The sequence below is a fragment of the Artemia sp. Qi Xiang Cuo genome, chromosome 2 (genome assembly GCF_049724085.1).
Source record: "Artemia sp. Qi Xiang Cuo chromosome 2, ASM4972408v1, whole genome shotgun sequence".
Taxonomy (NCBI): Eukaryota; Metazoa; Arthropoda; class Branchiopoda; order Anostraca; family Artemiidae; genus Artemia; species Artemia sp. Qi Xiang Cuo.
The window spans coordinates 93,999,618-94,023,339 of NC_142795.1; the positions used below are offsets into that span (position 1 = coordinate 93,999,618).

Below are 23,722 nucleotides of genomic sequence, written 5' to 3' on the forward strand. Positions count from 1 at the left end.
AAGAGCTAATACATTTAACTGAATATTTGATGTGTGATGATATTAATTGCTGAAAGCTCATCAGTTCAAAATGTTACTATAATTTTAATGTTTATTTTCCATATTAAGGACAAAAGAAACTATTTGTCATAAAATTGGTTTGCAGTAAAATTGGTAATTTGTAAAATAATCTTCGTTCATCCATATAAAACAAAGAAAGATGGTAGAAGAATCCGCATACGGTTTAATGAGAAAAAAAAAGTTACCAAGCAATCCTCTTGCCATTCCACCAAGGTATGAAGGGATTCCAAGAGATTCAACAGCTTCTCGAAGTTCAGTTGCTGACACAGGAGGAAGTAGTGCCTGGCTTCCGATCAAAAGTAATGGACGCTTGGCTCTGCTTATTACTTCTGCACTTCGCTGCACTAAAACAAAATAAACAGAAGATTAACGACAATTTTCGCTAGTTCACCCACAGTTTATAAAGTCTTGACAAAGGGTTAATAAACCAACTTATCTATAAATTAGGAATTATGAGAAATTTAAACGATTGTTCCCTTCGATGGGTTTAAAAACCTTATATTTTCACTTATACATCCTTAGATTAACCTTGTGATAGCAGATTGAATTGATGCGCTGCTTGGCAATACAGGGCCCAGGGACCAACTCCTGCTGTGGAAAGGTCAGGTGACAAGGCTCTGGAGGATCTTAATCCTTCCCCCTTTAACCATCTTTTATTCTTTTCTACATCAATATTCGAATTAACGTTATTCCTACAAAAATTAAACAAAAGGCATATCAAAATAATACGAATACACCTTCTAAAAAGCAAAAAAACAACCCAAGATTTAGAAGTTACTATGCATATTCCGCTGATATAAGAGCTTCAGAGAAGGCCTTATCCTTGTGTGGTATACAAGATAAATACATTAAAATGATTAGTGCTAGGTGCAAGAATAACATTGCTGCAGTTAAGGTGTGAAATAACGTAAATAGCTGTTTTCGTGTTTAATCAGGAATCCTAGATAAAATTGTTAGCACAGTGAATGAATTGTTAGAGTTCTTTGCAACTTCAGGCTGTAAGAATTGGTTTCAAGATTATTGTTAAGAAGAATAAACTACTAAGATAAGGAATAAATGAAGAGGTTGTGTTGGGTAATGAGGAGGTTGATCAAATGGACACTTTCACTTAACCAGATTGTATTATTAGTAAAGATGGTGGGTTCAGTGAAGATGCTAAAAGTAGAATAGTAAAGGCCTAGGGCATTTTCACAATTGAAATTTTTTTGGGAAAATTGGAAAATAAGTCTCCGTACGAAGATTAGAATATTGGAAGCGACAGCGATGACAGTGGTTAAGTATAGTTCTGAAAAGTGGGCACTCCGAAAACCGGAGGAGGATTTTCTAGATGTTTTCCAGAAAAATTGCCTATGTATTGTACTGGGTACCAGAATGACTGATTGTATTTCAAACACCACTCTACAAAAAATGTAGGTTAATCTCGCTTTCAAGGGTGATAATGAGAGAAAGGTTGACATGGCTACAGATGATAGACTGCCCATGATCATCCTTGTTGGGTAACCGTCTAGGGCCAAATAAAAGTAGATCACTCCCAAAGGGGGTGGGAGGATGTAATAATTGAAGATTCAAGTGCCTTGGTGCTGCAGTGGGTTGTTAGTAGTAATAGTAGTATTCTAGGTTACAGGTTTTTCCAAGACTTGTATCGTATATCAGCGTATTTATATTTTGGTTTTTACGACTTGTTTACTACAAGTTTTCCCTTCATTTTCGTGATATACGTGGTGGCTCAAATCTTCAAAAACTTTCGGGATTCGGGAAGTAAACAGGTTGAAATGTAATTTATATTATTTTTTTTCTTTTTTTGCAGACAGGTATCACCTTTTATGCTTTTTTTCTTAACCTTTGTTTTGTGTGAACTATATCGGTTGTTTTAGTGCAATCAGGGGTTCCACAGATACGTGTAAGCGTCTATAGTCAGTAGCAAATTATAATTTCATTGTTGCACCTCCATGTGAAATAAAGTTAAAAACGATTTCAATAGCCCGGGCTCTAGCAACTATTTTTATTGAGTAAAAACCCTGTGTCACACCCTAAGGGGTGCATGAAGGCCAAGTTCTATTTCAGAGCTGACATATTGGAACGATTTTTTGGATTTGTTGGCAATAAAACGTGTTAGAAATTATCATTCTGCAATTTTTTTTTAAATTAACATTAAAGAATTTCAAATAACAAAGTTTATACGTGTCTACGCATGAAATTATAATTTAATGCTATAATTACAATTATAGGTGTTCTAACGTCAAATACTTAAAATTAATGTTACACCAATACATTATCATTATTAAACCAATCGCTGTAATCTTAGCCACATGAATTTTCTTCTTTTACTTCTAAAAAACGTGACTTCTTAATAAGCTAGGGACTTAAGCGTAAGCTCTTCCAAATCGGTGGGTGGGGTTGGGGACAGGGTTGCCAACTCGCCCACTTCTCGTGTGAAATGCACTCTTTCACTCCACGGACCAGATTTTCAGTCTATTTGCCCATTATTATGCTCTTTGCACTCTTTTGTGAAATTATGATATATTTTCAACCATTTACGAAAAAGTAGATCAAAGTATAAATAACAAGTGAAATTAGAAGAAACGTGGTAGATTCGACATTAAATTTTATTAAAAGCTGTTGGGCATAACTATTCTTCTGAGAAATCGAAAATGAGTATGCAACATGCAGTAAGGCGAAGGAGAAGTACCAAAACAAACCTTTTCAAAGTCTACTCTCAAACTGATAAATTTCTGCAAAAACTTTAGGCCTACGCACCATTTTAAAGAGCGCATGACCCGTCTCTGCTTGTGATATCCATTTTTTCTGAAATAAAAATCTTATCTTACCAGCTGGGGGTCCAAGAATTCGCTTTGGATGGGACCCATACTATCAAAATGGCATAAAAGGGTATATACGGAAAATCTGGGGTAGCCTAAAGTTGTAGTTTAGACATTTCTTGCCATCCTAGAAAGCAGTTGAGTTAGGTGAATGACACTCAGAAATGAATCCAGGGCTAAAAATATTGGAGCCAATTGAAAAGGACAATGAAAAATTGACCTATGAATAAAGTGAACATACTACTCTATGCCTTTTCTTATGCTATTTCCGAATATACATAATAATCGCTTTGGCACAAATTCACTTCAATCTACCCCTATATACCCATTCATGGTATGTATTTGCACATGGGGGTAGGGGGGGGGGGCTAAGGTTCAAACTTACCTCTACAGTTAGAATTGCATCCTGAATCCAAACTTAACATTCATTTGCACGAGATTGGCCTCCCTACTCCTCAGCAGGTCGGATTTATTCCCTGATGTTTCTAGTTTAGAAAATAATGTTTTTTTCATAGGAAGAGAGCGTAAACAAATATGTTATTGTTTTAACTTGCCTGTTTTTTAGACTTGCATACTGTCCATTGTGTGTCGGTTGTATACACTATGCTTACAAGAGATTAAGACACTCCATTTCTTACATATTTTGTAACTCGTTTGATTGTTAGTTTTAATTATTAATTTATCTATATAAGTTAGAACCCACACGTAGTGTTGTGTGCTGTTTTGAAGGATGATAATCCGTTTTGTTTCTGCTTCCTTAAAGAAACTTCACTACTGATAGTTATAAGCAGTCATGCACAGAGTGTGGGAGCATGATATATTAATGCCCGTCCTTCTTTTAAAATCGCAAGATGTTCATGGCTTTTCCCATGGTTGCTCGTTGTCTGTGTTTCTTTGTTTTTAATTTGTGCTCTTTTTGAAATTTTGGTCTGCTCCAAAGTCAATTTCTGCGTACGTTTCTTATTACGGGACTGAACTTATGCCTGTATAAACAAGCAAGATTGAACACATGAGGAGTTGTCTTCCTTAGATCGTCGTATCCTCCAAGGTTTTTATTTAATCCTTTGAGGTGGCACATGCTTCTAAATAATTGATTACAATTAGATAATGATTTTCATTCTTTTTTTTAGCTTAAAAGGTAATGCTCTGCTTGATATTTGCAGGTGTTTATTTTGATTGCTTGGATCTGTAACTGAACTATAGTTGACTTCAAAATGTCACTCAAAACGTTATTCATATATCTGGAAATCACACTATCACTATCACAACCCTTACTATCACATAACTCGGTACAAAAAGCGTAATGACTGGGTTGTCGATGAACGGAATCAAAGCTCCCTTACAGCAGACCTGACACAATTTTACACACAAAAAAACTCAAAAAACGCATACAAAATATAAACGCACGCAACCACGTGGTACGTAAAAAGAACGAGGATTTAAATCAAAGATCTTCTTAACTCCAACATGCTTTCCTTTCATTGCAGAACCATTATCATATCCCTGGCCTCTCATGCGGTTTAAGTGAATTCCTCGTATTTGCTCTTTTACTAATACTTATGTGAGGCCTTCACGAGCAGAACAGTTAATAGGAACAGAGCCTAAAACATTTCCTCTAGTGAGCACATCCTTATCTGCAACAATTTTAACGAATCAGCAACATAAGCCAATTCTTTTAATATTTCTATTGGTATAAAAATTCCGTTATTTAGAGTTTTGGTTGCTATTCAGCCGGGTCATTCCTTACTTACAGTTCGTTACCACGAACTGTTTGATAAGAAGACAAAAGCCATCCAAAATGCAGCAGCCAAGTAAGTTGTAGCTTGTAATTATCAATGCTTGACTTTTCTGCTCACTTTCTTTTTTTCTGGATTTTTTTACCAAAACGTTCTGTAAATATACTGTTTCTACTATATTGTCACAGGAGCATACAGAACAGTATGCTCCTGGAGCATAAAGAACAGTGTGAGCACAAGGAGCATAAAGAACAGTGTGAGCACAAGGAGCATAAAGAACAGTGTGAGCACAAGGAGCATAAAGAACAGTGTGAGCACAAGGAGCATACAGAACAGTGTGAGCATAAAGAACAGGGGGTTATATGGAAGGATCTTTCCATGAAGGAAGTTTTCATGGGGGAAAGGACATTGCTATGAAGGGAAGGAACATTGCTATGAATTGATTTATTAACTTTATTATTGTTTATGAAATTTTGTATATTTATTGATGGGTTCCGACTTCTCCTCGATCGACACTGCAAAAGCATCAAATTAAAATGTTATATCACTTGTATCATTCAACATTTTTGCAATCTATTTATGTGGTTTTTCAATAGTAGAAAATTTGAAGTAGCACTTCTGTGTTGTTGGGATAAACAACCCAGAAAGACCTTTTTCTCTCATGCACATGATTTGAAATACCCCTTTCGCAGAACTCTTGTCTCATTCGCATTTAATCATATTCATTAACGTTCTCAAACTTAATGTAGTCTACTCAAAGCAAAGCAGTATATTCGCCAAACAAGGAGCTATCCACTTTCTGGGAATGTCCCAGAAAACTATTCATTTCATATAAAAATTGGACACAAATTTACAACAAAAGGAAAGAAGGGGGAAATCTAGTAGAGGAAGAAGAAGAATTATTTTGTGTGACTAAGAATGTTTTCACCATTCTATTTTTTCGTTGCTAGGGTATGGTACTTGACTACAGTGAAGTCAGCTATAGTTCAGGATTTGTTACTTGGACCTCTATATTCCTTTCAAAAGATTTGGAAAAAATGGAGACAACACTTTATTTAACATTTGATGAAGTCAACTATAGTTCAGTTTAAGAACCAAGCAATCAAAAGAAACACATGCAAATTTCAAGCAAAGCATTAAATTTTAAGCTAAAAAAAGAATGATAATCATTGTCTAACCCATTATTTAGAGGTTTATTTAAGTAGGGAGTCTTCTTAACTCTATTTTAAATACATTTGAAAAATTAAAAGGTAACAACCTTATTGATCGAAGGATAACTGATAATTATCTGTAAATGGTGTAAGATTAGTCAGAACAGTGAAAGGGGCTGCGCACGCGGTGGCAGCCGCGCAAGCGGAAATTTTATGACTCGCACACTTTTTTAATCACTTGCACTCTTTTTTAGCCTGGATTTACACTTTTTTTACGTCGGCAGTTGGCAACCCTGGTTTCAGGACCCTCTAAGACAGCGAAGTGAAACAAAAAAAGGCAGCAAATTATATGAAATCTGCATGGGCTTGTGAATATTTTGTAAAAATAATTATACTTTGGGGGAGAGAATAGTCCCCTCACATGTACAGACATAGTAATAAACAATAGAATAGACAATCCTTAAAATTACCTTGGTTTTCAGATGGTAATGGTATAACAGGTTCAAGAGGAGCTAGGTCTCTTTGTTCCCAAGCACCAGCAAAAATATTGTCAACATAATTTCCCAAATACCAGTTCACTATCTTGGACATTAGTCCTTTACTTTCATTTTTGGCTCCAACTTCTTTTTTAACCAGGTGGTAGGGATATAAAACATCAATAGGGAACTCCACAAATACAGGACCTGAAAATAATTGATCAATTAATTTCCTAGAAAATTCTAGACAAAGCAAATAAATACATCATCATCCTCCAACAGAGCCGGTTGTAGCACAGTGGATCGATCTCTTCTAGGCAAAACAGAACCAGAGGCTCAATAACACCTGTCACAGAGCCGGCGCGGAAAGTTACCCATCCGATGAATATATCCCACTAAACACTTAAGGGCGATGGGCAAAACATTCTTATATTGTCCCGCTTATGTTATATTTTTTATCCCCCCCCCCATAGATTTTACGGCATGGTAAAGTACCAAGGACCGTAACGACTTCAACTACTGCAGTTATAGAGATACTTAATTGAGAAACCATAGTCTCTGCTACGGCGGAGGAATACCATAATTCATTAGGTTACCAATCAGCTCCAAATAATTGATACGATCAAGTGCTTTACACTCATCAACCAAACAAACATAGAAATTGGGTCAAAAAGACCATGAACTGCACTTTTGTGAATAGGAGAAAATCCAAGAATACCTATACAAACTGTCAAGGTAGGGAAGATTATCATTAGAAAGAATGTTGAATTGGTATTTGAACGGTACATCCCTTCTGTTTGTTTTTTTACAGAGTTTCTTTCAAAGGGAAAATCTTGGTACATTATTACCATAATGATCACTGCTATCACGATTGCGTCTCATCAACCAACCCTGATATCGGCTGATGGGACCAAAATGATTAGGAACACGGAAATTATCAAGCAAAAGATGGAGCAGATCCTAAAACTACAGATTCTCACAACAACAAACATGTTAAAATTAGATGATGGATACGATTATATTTTTTTTTTTTCTATGTACTGTTTTTATATGTATTAGATTATATTTTCTATGAACGTATATTTCTACACAGTTAAAACACAACAAAATTCAGAAAAAGGTATACAGTTTTTTGCTAGTGTATCTTCAGTTTCGCCCAATAACATTTTCATGAATGTAGCCTGTTACAAGCAATTTTATTAAGAGCATTTGATCTTTACTGAAGAAATTCAAGAGGATAGAATAAAATTCATGATATAATCACATATTTTGTACAGGTTACCTATCAGTTTTAAACCTCGGGTGGTATTATACAATAGATATTTTCTGATAGGAACGAATTGGTCAATTTAATAAATTGATAGATAAAAAATGATAATAAATATTGAATAATAAATAGAAACTGACTTTAATTGCCATCATCACGAATACCTTCAAGGCACCTCGAATAGCCAATAGCTTTTTTTGTTACTATTGCAGGATAAGCCCGTTGGGCATCTGTATTATATACCTTTTGTCTGTGATCTCTAGTCAATCCATACCAATGTGCAAAATCCTTATCTTTACTTCATAAAGAATCCACTATTTTTGATTTTATTTCAGTTAATCAAATTTTTCAAAAACATGTTTAGTTTATATAATCATATTAATGAATGACAATGAATACAAAAACCTGTGTCAGAGAAATGATGATTTCTGAGGCGCAGCTTTCTTTATTTTGGCTCATAAAATTGATCCATATTTTTGCACTTTAAAATTCATACAACTTTTAATTATTACTGCCGGTTCTATCAAACTAAATTGCATCCAAGTTTTGCGTACTAATACTATGTTTTCACGTATGTTGCCTAAGTCATCAGATAGGTTAGCAAACTGGATCACAGTGATAAAAGTGATCAAGTATGGTTCGAAAATGTGGGTGCTTCGGAAGACGAAGGAGGATTTCCAAAGGAACAGTCAACGAATAGTTTTGACTGACCGTATTTTAAACAGTAAGCTGTCGGACAAGTGGGGTTCTACCCCATTTTCTAGGGATATAATGAAAAAAAAGGTTGAAATTTCCAAGGACAAATTTTGCGGATGAAGGTTGACCTATGCTAAAGATCGTCCTTTTTGGCAATTCCTTAATATAAAAACGGAAATCAGGTCATCCCCAAATGGAGTGGGAGAGGTCGTGAATAAGATTTAAAGGAAATTAAAAATTCGTGAGAGGAGGTATAGAGATTCAGAGCAGCGTGCGCAGCTACTTTGGCCTCAGGCGGTTTGATCCTGCACTGACTTGTTAGTAGTGGTAATTGAACTCGTTATTAGTGCTGTAGTCCTGCATAATTTTGATTTTACCTGCAAGTGTCAATGAATTGTCACTCGGTATAATTAAAAGAAAAGATGGAAATATATTGTCTAGTGAAAAGAAATAAGTAATCTTGAACCTTAATCGTATAACTTTTAGGATTGATCCGAATTAATTTCAGGAAAAGTGTCGATAAATCTAGATAGAGCAAAAATTGTCCTAAGTCGAATGTGGCTCTTGTCTTCCCTCAATACTAACTCTTGACTTATCAAAGATTGCTGGTTCTTTACTGAATACGACATATTTTGATTCTTTTGTCGAGAATTTGAAACTGTTTCCATCTTTATTAAATTGGCAAAGCAATTGAAGTTATCAATTGGACATCGTTCGTCTTGCAGTGAATTTTCAGTAAGGCATAAGAGAAAGATTGAAGGGCCAAAGACCCCCATCGATTCACACTAGTTTCTTGCATAATAAGGATGGATGAAGAACTAAGGTCTAAGGTGATGTATTTGCTTATTCTAAATAAACTAGTTTTCTTTTTCTTTTTTTATGAGTAAGCCGAGGTAAGTCTATGTTATGCTAATTAAAACTTACTATAAAAATCAACACGCTTAAACGTTTAGCAGCGAAAAGATGAAGTTGTTCAAATTCAGACCAATTTTGGAGAAAGGGGGGGGGTGTAACAGCACGCTTTCTGAAATCTTGGATGGAAATGGAAAATAATGTACAAACCTGTGAAGAACGAGATTTTTTAACTATTTCGCAATAAACAAACTCTAAAGGATGACCTGTCCCTAAATCTCTCTCTTTTCTGTGAGGAAAAACAAGACATGAGCTAAAGAGCTCAAAATGAGTATTTTGACACAACAGAAACTATGAGAGAACATTATGTGATGAGCAGACTGTTATGTGACTGAGCTAAACATTATGTGATTAGTTAATAGGGTAAGTAAGACAGCTAACCTTAAAGATTATGTAACTGTAAACCGAAGACAGGCAGGACAGATACAAGATACTACGGTATATAGAAGTGATGTCATTGATGTTAAAAGTAATTCTCATCTAGTACAATAATGTCCAGAATTAATTAAAGCTGAAATTAGGAAGGGTAACTACCATCCGGGGAGTTATGACGTTGGTAGTCTCCAGGATGAGAATTTGAGAGAAACTTTCCAGGAACAGCAGAATACTAAACTATAGAGTTTAAAATTTGACAATGTAGAAGATGAATGGAATGATTTTAGGGAAAGAATTTGTGAAGTTGCAGACGGTGTATTGGGGAAGATAGTTAGAAACGCAGCTAGGAATATTGGCGAAATGCTTTATGTTTAATAGAGAGGATAAATGGTCTGTACAAAAATTGTTTGAGCGATACATCATGCAAAAATAAGAGGAATGTAAAGAAAGTTTAGAAAGCGTCAGAATGTGAATTAAGGAGGTGTGAAGTGGAGTCCATGGATAACATTGCCAAAAATCTGGAAGATGCAGCCAGAAGGCATAATAGCGAAAAGCTGTACTGGCATGTTGATAAATTCAGAGGGAATAATCAATCTGTACTTGTTCCAGTTAAAGATAGGAACAAGGCCACTATTAGTGAGAAGGAAAGAGTTAAAGAGAGATGCGTAGAACATTTTGAGAATATGCTAAACCATGATAGAATTACAAGAAACGATATAGAAAAGAATTAGACTAATGTTAAAAGGATGAAGCAAAGAGAAAACGTAAATTCCGTTAAAGGGACTCGATTTTGAGTTCACTTTAACGTTAATTGTCAAATCGAAGTATCTGTGTGATTGCTTTCATGAAACCGCAATCCAGTTTCAATTTTATTGAACCGAATACAAGCATTGCCAAAATCTAAATTATTTACGTTTATTAATAAAAAAAACATCCGAGCTAGATTAGAAAAATCTAACGAAACACAAGAAGCGTCTACTGAATCTATTCAAGGATAAAATATCATAGAGCTATTCTGGAAGAGATGCAGGGGTATGAGACAGCCAAAAATATATTTTTTGACCGCTTTCCCTCTGGAACCTTTCCTCAATTATAGAAATATGCCTATGCCATCCATATACCTAGGCCGGATAGCGATCCAATACAAGTGGGCATATAGGCCTATCAGCCTTCTCTCCTGCATTGAGAAAGTTAACAAAAAGATTTCAAATCATTCAATTTTTAGCGACTGGAGTCAAATGACTTTTTAGGCGACCACCAACATAGATTCCACCTGAAGCTTTCAACGCTTCAATGCTTAATGGCCTAGCACCAGGAGTGGATCCAACTTCTAGTAAAAGGTTACTGGTTACTGGCAATATGGTTAGTGTCATTTGACATTGCTGAAGCTTTCGACAGAGTATGGCATCGTGACCCACTGAAGAAACTTTACACGTATGGTGTCAGAAAACGTCGGTTAAAGTGATTGAAAGCTTTCTTTCTGATCGCTCATTGTGGGTTGCTCTTGACAGGTTCACTTAACTCGATATTCAGTAGAGACAGGAGTACTCCAGGGTAGTACATTGGGACTTGCGCTTTCAGTATTTACATAAATGACACGAGAAAACTTAGCGAGCCCTCTACACCACTTTGCCGATGACACCACAACATATGTAGGCATCCCAAAATATGAAGAGCCAATCAAACCCTCTCTGCCCCTATAAATCAATTGGAAACTGAAAAGTGGCCCAATACCCGGATGGCCAGATTCAAAGCATCAGAAACAAAAGAGCTGATGATCTGCCGATCAAGAGTACCAGACATGCACCCCAACTTCATCTTCTCGAACGAAGCTGTAAAGATAGTTGACGGGCTTCGTCTCTTCTGAATCCACTTCTCCATCAATCTCTTAGAAAACACACCTTAATCGGGTGAGAACCTCCTGCGCAAGAAGGCTGAAGATAACCCTTCATTGAAAAAACCTTCGCTCAGCTCGAATATTCCACTTTACATGTCTTGCATCAGGCCCATTGCCGAGTGTGGATGCCCACTGTATGTTGGTGCTCATAAACGTTGTTTGTATCACTACAAAATATAAAAATAGGGCTAATAGGGTAAGTTTAGTCCTTCTCCACGACTCTCTCCCGTCTGTTAATGACAGGTTTGATGTAGCATCAATGGCTGTTTTCTACAAGTATTTAAATTCAGCTCTTTCTCTAAAGCTTTCCCGTACTATGCTCCCTATTGTCCAACCAACAACACAGACACGAAGGTCCAATTATTTTGAGGCTAGCAAGCCGAGAACAGGGTTTTTGAAGAACAGCTTTATTCGACCTTGCACTTAAATCTGGACTGATCCTCCTGAGGAAGTAACCCCTAAAAGTTTCTCTGTAGACTCTTTCAAAAGAAGATTCAAAAGTCATCTAAAAGATCCGATAAAAGACTAGCGGCAAACATTTTTTACCGCCAGATATTTTATACCTGGTGACACAAATTTCAGAACAAAAAAGAATCTACCAAAATAAAACTTTGAAAATATGACTAGTGACTTTTCAATTCTCTTCCAGAAAAGCTCTTTGGCTTCACAGAGAGATCATCTGTCTCAATTGACAAACACAAAATTGTCTTACCTGGGGTGCCGGACTGAGCAATCTGAATAGCAGTTCTTATTATTGGAGCAATGTCTCTTACAGTGTTGATAGTTGCAGAAAACTTGCAGAGTGACTTAAAAAGCCCAATTTGATCAATATCTTGGAGTGCTCCTCTCCCTTTGAGAATAGAAGCTGCAGCACCACCTAATGAACCAAAGTAAGAAGTAAAAAAAAAGATATTTGAAACACAGTAAGCTAGGAAAAAAGAAAGACCATATCATATGTCGTTTTATTACCACTCATTCATATATTTCCCCTGAGATATGAGGGATTTTTAAAATTGATTTATAATTATTTTCGATGTTTGATGATACTCTCCGCCTTTCCTAAGCGACTGTGGTATTGCAACTCCCCAAATAACTGAAAATTTGGAACTAACTTAAATTAAGCTTTATCAGCTTTTTTTTTTTTTTTTTTTTTTTTTTTTTTTTTTTTTTTTTTTTTAATTGAAATTAAAGTAAAACAAAATTAAAATAAATAAAAAACCTTAAATAACCTTAAATATTTTGGCAGGATGTACTTTGTGTCCAAACCAAGTATTAGTATGAATTTTTTTTTATAGAAAATTGAAGTTTAGAAAGTTGAAAATCAAACAAAATTCAGTACAGTCTCGCCACTTACACACCTTACGGACTTTACACGAAAACAGACTACCTGCGTTTAAAATAAAATATTTGCTGAGGAAAAATAAGCTAGCAAATTTCATTTCAGGTGGATATTTTGGTACATTGGTTTTAGCCATTAGGCAACTCTTTTCTGGTATGTCTTAAGCTAAGTTATGACATAAAACGGTAAATTTTGTTAAGGAAAATAGCAACGTGTGTCGCTGCATATATCCTGGTCGGTGTGCCTAATTGAAAATGATATTCGTCATTTCTTCTAGGAAATTCTTTATAAAAGAAAAAAGACATTTCCTTGAGTATCCCGTCATCTACATATGATCTTGTTAAATACAGCCAGACATTCAATTATGTTACGATAAAGTTATCAACAACAAGATATCGTCACTATTTAAAATTTGAATATTATTAATTTGTAGTATTTGCATATTTTTAGTAAGATATAATACAGTTTCAAATGTAAGTACGAGTAACTTCAAACTAACCACTGATGTTAATAATTCTGTAATGAAATCTAATTTGATAAATACTTTTTTCCTGGAGTTTTTTTTTCTGAAAAATTTTACAGTGATTTTGCAACTTACCCATAAGAAGCACCGGAGTTTCAGCCATTTGGCAGTTCTTAACAGCGGTGATGGTGTTGGTTAACCCGGGCCCTGCCGTCACAGCTGCTACACCGATGCCACCAGTCAACCTTGCAACCGCATCAGCAGCAAAAACAGCAGATGCCTTGAAGACATTAGGCCCTGTTATAACTATTTGAGATCTTACTTCTTTATGACAAAAATAAAATATTTTAAGTTCATCAAAATACTTAGCACCTTCAAGAGTAAATGGATATTATCAAATTTCTTTCCATTAAAATCAGGGACTAATAAAGAGCAGGCTTGGTTATATCTTTAATCGGTGGACCCAGTGATAACTGCTTGATATCTTATTTCTCTATGGCAAAAATTACATGTTTTTAAGCTCACCAAAGAACTAAACCTCTCAGCTTCTTTCTCCTTCAATCAGAAAATGATGGGCATCAAGCATGTCAGACGTTTCAAAGAGAGTAGGTTTAATTATCATTAATCGAACTACTTAGGATCTTACTTCTCTATGATAAGAAATAAAATAAATATACAACACTCTTCAAGCGCCTTTGAGTATCATCGAGTAACTTTCTCATCTTATCAGCAAAACATAAGGGGAAAACATGGCAGTTATCTTAAAAGTATTGAACTCAGTTTTAGTTAATCAAGCTACTTAATGTATTAGTTCTCTATGACAAAAGTTTACACGTTTTTAAGCCCATTGAAGACCTAGACATCTTCAGACACTTCTATCATTAATTCCCTTTCTCCTCAAGCCAGAACATTATCAGCAGCAAACACGTCATATATATCCGGGTTGCAGCAGTAGCTAGCACCCTAGTAAGAGACGTATATCTTAAAGACAATAGGTTCAGTAACTTCTAATCCAACTGTTAAAGATCTCGTCCTTTCTGTAATTATTTTTATTGCTCATTCGGTCTACAATATATAGAGTCCGCACTCAATTCTTTCCATAACGCATTGTCAACAGTAGGAACAAACTATCTAATGAAACAGTTATTGCTGAATCCGTCGATGTTCTCAAACGAAGGCTAGATGCTGAGTTGTCCTCCAAAGAGTGTAAACTCAATTGGAATGCTACTGAACAAGGAACAGCACCTGGTCACTCATGAACTTTGCATACAACCCAAGTCATCATTCTGGAGCTCTACAAGGCGAAATCCTTAGATTGCTCCTAGCTACAATTTAAGATAATTATATAACGTATCCTTTTTTAATTATTTTTTTTCTACGAAAATTACTTCTTTAAGTCTTGCACGAGACATGACACGAGTTGCTCGAAGAAAATTGGAATGGCTTCAATAACAAAAGCAACAAACCGGTTTGTGCTTAAGCATTAAAGACAAGAAAAAGAATGCAACAAAACACGGCTTCACAATTAAAGACATGACAGTTTAGTCGTATTAAAAAAGAACAATATAATTTTACATCTTGGCATCTATAGATTTATCTATAGGTTATCATTTTAATTATTTCATGTTACAAAAACGATTAGCATTTTTACCATATAGAAAAATCGACATTTCAAATTCGCATAAAAACTGTCGAAGAACTGCCATTAATTTTGAATACCAGTCACCAAAGAAAAGGGCAGATCCATTGATTGCATCTTCAAGCAAAATTCTGCATATTTTTTTCCAGACACAAAAATGCTCTGAAGATGTAAAAAAAAAAAAAAACTAGAAATCAGGTTAGTAAAAAAAAAATTTTAAAGCTTAAAGTAAAATATCTTTTGGAGAATAATAAGAACTATTACTCCGAAATGAAGAGGTCTTGTCAACGGCCAGAATTTTTACTACCATTTCTCTTGTCAAATAATTTCTAAGACCAAAGAGAAACGAACAGCCATTTTTTCTTGATGTATGGGTTAGATGGGGTCAAATCAACTTATTTGTTATAGGAGTCATATTAGAAGACTCGTTACCATGCTTCGTTTAGTTTGAGCTTAGGAATTTTGGTTTTAACTATTCCCCCCCCCTTTCTTAGGGAACTTGTCTGATATCTGATCAATTTAAAAGCTGAAAACTAACTGTACCATTCGATTTTCAACAGATTCATTTATCAAATATAATAATCACTACCAATATAGTAGTGATTTGAGGTTTACAGAAGTTTAACAATACTCTGCTACGGATTATAATCTAAAGTGAACTTATTGATATGGACTAATTGCTTTGTTTGGATTTAATAATACGGTAGCAACAACAGGTACGACATTTCGAATTCTAAAAAGGAAAAAAAAGGAGAAGAAAGGGGAATAAAAGAAAGATTATTTGGCTAATAAAATAATTTAATAGTCAAATTTCATTATTTTTTCGCTAATTCAGTGACAGCCTGTGCAGAAGAGAGCGGAAACAAACACAAGAGCCGTATCGGTACCGGCCGGATATTGATCCTTAAACTGCTGGGGAAAGGCGATTTGGGTACCGGCATTTCCCACAGGTTTTGTTAGCTGTACCTCGCCAGCATTCATTCTGTGTAGTCACAAAATTATGCCAAGCGGATCAAACGGTTGTATCTGTTGCTAATCAAATTCTGCTGCTTCCTGATACTTCCTGCTGCTTCCTGATACTTCTTACTGCCATCATGGATCCTGCGAATGTTAAAATCGGTGATTTATTCCTTGCCAAGTTTGCTGGTTATCCCCTCTGGCCGGTTCGAATCCTAGAGGAAATGAAGATGAATACCGGTGACTGCAAATTTGTTGTTTTCTGCTACGGAAAAAAACACGATCGTCAGCTTATACCAGTCGCTAGTTTACTTAGTTTTGATGAGAATATGAAGGATGCGTCAACGAAGAAAACTAAGGGTGTAAATCATGCGTTTGATGAACTAAAAAATCATCCCGATGTTTACCGGCAGTTTTTTTAAGAAAGGGCAAGGTTCGGCAACAGATAGTCAGTTATCGGATCCCATTGCTTATCTCCGTAGCCTTGTGGTTGCTACAGAGAATGAACTTGCGGCTACTAAGCAAAATATAGCGAGGGAAATTGACAGGAAAATTAATGAAAAGCTGAATAAATCGACCTCGCAAACTGCAGCTAACATTCATGCTAAATTTCCGGTTGAAACAATGGTCTCGGAAATCTATGATGCGGTTAATGTTGAGTTTCAGCCTAAGTTTGAACTGATCGAAAAGCATCTGAAAACCTGCATGCACATGATCGACTTGCTACAAAACCGCGTTAACCAGCTTGAGCTCAAACTAGACGACATTGAGCAGGAAGGGAGAAATGACTCCCTGCTTTTTAACGGGGTCAAGCAGACTTCCTCGCAGAGTTTACGTGATGCTATGAAAAACGTGTTGTTCGTGGAGATGGGTCGGACTAACTTTACTGATTCAGACATAGTCGGTATTCAGTGGTTTAGTGTTGGATCTAATAATGATCAAAGACCAGATAAAGTTGTCCCTGTTCTCGCGCAGTTTCAATCTAAAGAGATAGCCCGTCATGTTTTTAAATAAAAAAAAAAAGCTTAGTGGCACAGGCTTATTTGTAGCTGAGAATTTAACAAAACGAAAGCGTGATCTTTTGAGCGCTTCGAGAGATAAGTATGGAAATCGTAGTGTCTGGTCCGATCAAGGCCGCATTTTTGTGCGTGAAACTGATACTGCCCCGATCCGGCGCATCTGATCGATTGACGATCTTAGATAGTGCGTGTTTTTTGTTATGTTTATTACTTTGTTTTCTGTTCTTCTTCTTTTTTTGTGATCGGAGGGGTTTTCCACGGTAACCGACATGCAACACGTGTTTATATTTTGGTAAAAAATTTGTCTCGCGGATTCTAATTGTCTCCTTACCGGTATTAAAGTATTTGATTAAAATTGTGTTGCATGTCGATAAGTGGGAAACCCCTTTTATTGTAAGATTTCTGTTGTTTTTCTTCATATGTCTGTCGGCAATATGAATATAAATTATTCAAGCTCCCGATTCGAACTTCTACAGAGTAAACCGTTTCGTTTTGAGAATCTTCTTTCGGTAACTATAGCCATGATCTAACTGGCCATGTTTTTGGTCCGCTTCGCCAAAGTAAATACCTGTATACAGCTGCTAGTGATTTTGATATTCGTAGTATGTCAGGGCTTAAAGTGCCTCAGTAGAACTGTCATGTATCTTCTAACCACCATGATGTTAATAATTTTCTTGAAATTTTTAAAGGTAATATTGATATCCTTGGTATTTGTGAATCTTTTTTTACTCAGGAGAATTTTCTCTCGTACGCATTTTTTCCAGGGTATCAGATTGTTGGCAAATCAAGGACAGTAAAGAGGGGAGGAGGTTTGGTGTTTATTGTGAAGTATGGTAATAATTTTACAGTTCTGAATAATTTTTGTTACTGCAATGAGCATAGGATGGAAATATTATCTATTGAAACCCATATTGATAAAAGAAAGATTTTGATATCTTCGGTTTATCGGCCGCTTAGTGCTGCTCAGGATGATTTTTTGGGGATTTTTAGCAGTTTATGACTAATGTGCTTCGAAGAAATCGCGAGTGTGTTTTTATTGGTGATTCCAACTTCGATCTGCTGAAACTGAACGGCCCTAATTTATATTTTTGAACTTGATGCTTTGTCATGGCTACTACCCAACTGTTACTATTCCGACAAGGATTACAGAACATTCGGCAACTTTGATTGATAATATATTTGTTTCGTCTGACCTCATTGCGCAATGCCATTCAGACGTATCAGTTACTCCAGGTTCGGATCATCTCCCATCAGTTTGTACGATCAGGTCAATCTTGAAGCCTAAAATAGCTAAAGAGAAATACCTCTCATGGGAGATGAAGGCCGAGAATCTGAAGAAGTTCAAGGATGAAGTGAGTGTGCTGTCTTGGCAAGAAGTGACGGATATTAATGATGATCCGTCTCGAGCATTTGATAAATTTATGGACATTCTTAGTCCAATCTATGATAGGTGCTGTCTTGTTATTGAGATACAGAAAAGAAAGAGAACCCCCCGTAAGCCATGGATTACCGATGAAATTACTGACCTAATGCAAGTGAGGGATGACCAGTTTAAGGCATACCTGAATTGTGAGTCTGATAGTAGTTGGGAATCGTTTCGTAAGGTTCGAAATAAAGTAAATTCCCTTCGCAGAACTCCAATGAAACAGTTTTATTCTGATAAGTTTGAACAACACAAAGGTGATATGCAAGATACGTGGCAAACTATAAAGAATGTGCCCTGTACTGGCAAATCTTCAGCTTTCCCAGAAAAAGTGGAAATTAACGGTCATAGTGTTCATAATGAGAAGGATATTACAAATGAATTTTGCAAATATTTCTCTAGAATTGGTGGTGATATTTCTAGCGAGGCAGGAAAGAATAGTGACCTGTTTTCGGAACAGGAATTCATTGACAACCGAGGTGAATTCCAATCCTTTAGTTTTGTTGAGTGTAATCTGAATGACGTAAGTAAGGCAGTCAAGTCGATAAAGTCAAACTCTGCTGGAATGGATGGACTTAACCTTAAAGCGTTTAAAGTTGTAAGTGCTTACCTCCTACCGGTTCTCCTATGCCTAGTGAACCTATCAATGAGAAAAGGTGACTTTCCACGTGCGTTAAAACAAGCTAAAGTGATTGTACTTCACAAAGGAGGTGACAAGAATGAGTTGTCAAACTATAGACCAATATCAATTTTACCTTTATTTTCAAGAATTGTGAAAAAGTTATGTATTCCCAAGTTTATTATTATTTAGATTCTTTTGAATTTGTTAGTGATAGTCAATTCGGTTTCAGAAAGCGTCACTCAATGTTGCACGCAATGCATCACCTTTTAGATAATTTGAATAATGGATATGAAAGAAATTTAGTTCCTTTAACGGTATTTATTGATTTGAAGAAAGCGTTCGATAAAGTTAATTTTAATATACTTTTGAAGCGGTTAAAAAGACTTGGAATTAAAAATAGTGCTCTAAGTTGGTTTGAACCTTATCTTTTCGGTCGATCCATGAGTGTTGTGCGCAAAGATAGTGTCAGTGACTTGATGTCTGTTGATGTTGGTGTGCAACAGTGTTCCGTTTTAGGATTTATATTGTTCCTAGTTTACCTATATACATTGCTGCATTATGTGACTGATGGTGTTGTTACTTTGTTGGCTAATGCTACGGCTAAAACTATTTTTGCAAAGTCTGTTCAAGAAGTGTCAGCTAAAGTATCAGCTATAGCTGCCAGAGGACTCGGGATACTGAGAAAACTGAAGCATAACTTTCCTCTGTCAACCCTAAAGCTCATTTACAGCGCAATTATAGACCCTTATATTGGGTACAGATGTTCGGTATGGGTCAGCAATTTAATTGGCTATAAAAGGATACAATTTTTTCAGAATAAAGCAATCAGAGTACTCGGAGAGATGAGCCATTGTGAAAGCACTGCCCAATCTTACAAAAATTTGGCATTCTGAATGTTGGGTTGCAGCGTGATTATCAGTTATCAGTGATTGGCTATTAGTGTCTGAATTCGTAATCTTCTCTGTACTTTTGAAAAGTATTTTTCCACGATTTTGTCTACCATGAATATTCTACACGAAATGTTGACTATTTCAGCGGGATCCACCATACAACAAGGTCAAGTTTTGCTTTACGGAACATAGGTGTTTCGGTATGAAATGGTCTCCCGGATGGTATTAGAGCGGCTGACAACTTAGTTTCATCTAAGAAAAAGTTAAAGAATTTTTTTGTTGAAAAGGGAGGATAATTTTTGGATATTGGGTGGAGGAAGAGGGAAGGGTGAGGGGGAGGAAGGGGGAGGATGGTTAGAGTGTGATAATGTAAATTGTTTTCTTGACCTTTTTTTTCCTTACCTTCTTTTTTTTCTTTTTTTGAAAAAATAAGAATTTATTAATAATTATTATTGTTTTTATTTATTTTTGATTAAAGGGCGGTTAGAAGATACAGCCACCAACAGGATTTATTTTTAATCTTAATGTGGCTGTCTAGTTATTTCTGATGTATGTTGAATGTTTTTTGTTTTTTTTTAGTAAAATAAAAATGTCTATGTCTAAAAAAATATAGTTCTATCCTGCTTTCTATGGCTATAATAAGAGAAATGCTGAGTTGGCTAGGAAACAAAGCAGGGTGACAGATTGCCAAATGTTTGACAACCATCCATGGCCAAATGAAGAGCAGGTCATCCCCGAGTAGAGTATGAGATCTTTATGAAGGACTTAATATAAATTAAAACTTCTTGGGAGGATGTAAATAAGAAGGCTTTGGACAGATTGGGATGGAGGAGCTGCATAGCAAGGTTGGTCAAAGTCGGCTGGCTATTGCAGTTAATCAGTAGTAGTAGAAGTCACCATGTACTACCATAGTAGAAAAGTGTGCTAATTCTGTTTTTTTTTTTTTTTTTTTTTTTTTTTTTTTTAATGACCATTATGAACCAACCATTGACAAGGAATAAGCACAAAATAAATACAAACATAAAAAATCAGCCATATTTTGTAAATGGCCAAGTTCTCTAGCCGGGTATTAGGGTGGGGGGGGATGGTTGTTAGCTAAAGCAGCAACAGTGGCATTCACTGTCTCTGCGATGGGTGTAAATGACAAATCAAATGATATAATTATCTTTCAGTTAGGAAATTATTCAAATATTTGATAAATTTATCTGCTTTTTTTCTGTTGTTAATTAGTCTTTGTCCCTATTTACTTCATATACTCAACTGAATATATCCACTTTGGCACTTATGAAAAATTTTTATAAACCCCTAGGGCATTTAGGAAGAAGGTTTAGCTTGTGGCTTCTGAATGATTTACGAAAGGGTAGTTGGTCTTCTTTTTACTGTCGAAAAAATACTGAACCCAAAAAACTTCTTTTTACTATGAAAAAAACACTGAACTCAAAAAAGCAGCAAGCCACGTTTTCAGTGATATATAATATATTTTCCTCTTTTTTTCTTAAGCGGCCATACTTCTACGCTGTATTTACTGATATTTAGATACTACTATTGCAAGTAACAAATACCTTCAGCCTCAAGCCACCTATTTTGGTGGAGCTAATGGAGCCACCTATTTTAAATAAAACATCCTATTTTAAATAAAATCTATTGAACTTACCTCATGTCTTGTGTCAACGACCCTTATCGAGTTTCTCTCGGCAGCAACCAAAATTGGTGAAATATGTCCTCCCACAAGAGTGAAAATAAACTTAACATCATGCTCACGCAAAACATCAGCAACAATTTCTCCGCCAAATCTCTTTGATTCACATTCAGGCTAAAGGAAAAGCCATGAAATAGGATTTTAAAACAAATAACAATAAGGACTTAATAGTTACAAGGAAAAATGCCATGCATACTACATTATAAACATAAAAAATTCTTTCATTTTAATGCAATCATTTTTACAAAATGAAGGGTTTAAAAACTAGAACTATTGAAAGCTTTCCTTGGTGTATACATGTCAAAATCCAGATACCAATGTGATTGATTCCAAAAACGAATGAAAAAATTAAAAAAATGATCATTGCTAATTCCAGTATTATTGTGCTTACCGTCAAGTGGATAATATGTCTCATATGTCATATAATATCTCAAAAGTTTTTTGGTCTTAGTTTATCTAAAAATGGAGCTAATGTTCATACATCCATTTTAGAACGGACTTAATCAAATTGGCATTGAAAAATTATGCCGAGTTTGATGGTAATAAATCATTTGTTTTGCATTAAGCCTTCTTTTTTATTATTCTTCTAGACTATGCAAAGAAATCAATACCTTTAATGCTAAAATCTTCAAAAAGTGAACTTAAATTTTATCAAAATGGCTTTATAGACCCTTTGTAATAACGGCGCATTTATTGTTGTTGTTGTTGTTTCGAGTTTGACGCGTTCAAACCCCATATGCATTGAAATATAACATTTCAACGAATATCAAACCATATGCGTTTGTATCACTTTATTTTTCTGTGTCTTATGTAATCACTAGCTAGCTTGGGGGTCACTTAAGTCAATATTCACTGAATTTGTATATGTATCATTGATTTTTCTATTGGTAGGGGGTTATACACCTGACCTGCCTTGAAAAACAGGAATCAAGATAATACAACTATGCTTTATTATGTTGCCATTATCAAATATACGCTATATAACGCAATTATAATAAATAATACATTTCCAGATATACGAAATTCCGAAATTCCAGATAAACAGACAAAAATACAATAAAATAAAATAACTCTAAATAAAAATATATAGGGAGTGAGAAAAAATAAACCTTCTACGGAATGAACCAAGCCAGTAGTCTTAAAAAATCTACCTTAAAAATAAGTTAGTCTTAAAGATAGTCTTAAAAAATGAGTTTGTGGTTATTTGACTAGCCCAAGGTGGTGAGATGTGGTTTCCCAGAACAGCACGCATTCTAAATGCTTTACATACCTTCTCACACCAATTCCTTAGTATTTCCCTCTTCTTTTCATATTATTTTTTTACAGTTGAAGATGATGTAACGTATATCTTTGTACACTCCCCATGTGTCACAATTGCGGATTGGGGTCATTTACAATTGGAATAGGATCGAACGCACATTTATTTTCATATTTTTGAGTAAACGTACAAGCATTTACTTAATATAAAATTTAAATTTGGCGATATTTTCTGTTTGTTTTCTCTTTCTTTTTCAGAAAAAAGAAACTTTCTTTCTTTTTTTTCTCTTTCTTTTCAGAAGAAATAGAATATTTTCTCTTTCTTCTAGAATGTTAAAAAATACTATAAATATTGACCAACCAAGTGGGAGACCAATCCCCATTAGAGATATTTACCGATGGAGACTATCAGATATTATGTTTAATAAGAATAATCCTATTCTTTCCCCCTTTTCCAATAATTATTTTTCAAAAATTTATCATAGAATTCGTTCTGGAACAAATGGACTAAATTTTCTTGCATTCTCCTATCAGTTTCCTAATTCAAGTTGTTTAGCTCCCCGGTCCCCTCTTTGCAGGTGTTGTAATATGAAAAATGAAACAGTTGACCATTGCCTATTTGAATATAATACGCTGATGTCTGCACAGTATACCTTGCATTGTAAACTGTTAAAGTGCTTCAAACACCACAAAATATCACTATCAGCCAAGAGCCTAGCCAACTATACCTGCACACAGAGCACAGAAATCGATATCTATCATCTTATATTTGAACTCCTTGGGTCAAAAGATCTACTGAAAGATATCTGAGGATATCTAAGAGGCAACCAAGCGAGTAGCTCTGTAGCCCACAGAGTGAAGCAAAAGAAAAAGGACTAAATAGTATCAACTGAAAAGCCCGCCTACTGTGAAATAAAAGAAGAAGAAGTTACCAACCCTTAGTGCCCAACCAACCCTTGTTCCCAAGAGTTGGTATGTTTACTAACCCTTGGTAAGTTGTTTGAGAACATGCTGTACAACCGTTT

At 35.4% G+C, this 23,722-nt stretch overlaps 1 protein-coding gene across 4 annotated transcripts in view; it reads right to left on the minus strand.

Annotated features, from left to right (window-relative positions):
- The window catches only part of LOC148955831 (2-hydroxyacyl-CoA lyase 2-like), a 113,186-nt gene that overhangs the window by 44,169 nt on the left and 45,295 nt on the right, over positions 1-23,722 (minus strand). For all 4 annotated transcript variants that reach the window (XM_089104517.1, XM_089104537.1, XM_089104527.1 and 1 more), the window contains exons 3-7: positions 21,396-21,554; positions 13,327-13,471; positions 12,102-12,266; positions 6,237-6,449; positions 246-404 (exon numbers count right to left, since the gene is read on the minus strand). In XM_089104517.1, coding sequence (XP_088960643.1) covers positions 246-404; positions 6,237-6,449; positions 12,102-12,266; positions 13,327-13,471; positions 21,396-21,554 — 841 coding nt within the window. The remainder of the gene's footprint in view (positions 1-245; positions 405-6,236; positions 6,450-12,101; positions 12,267-13,326; positions 13,472-21,395; positions 21,555-23,722) is intronic.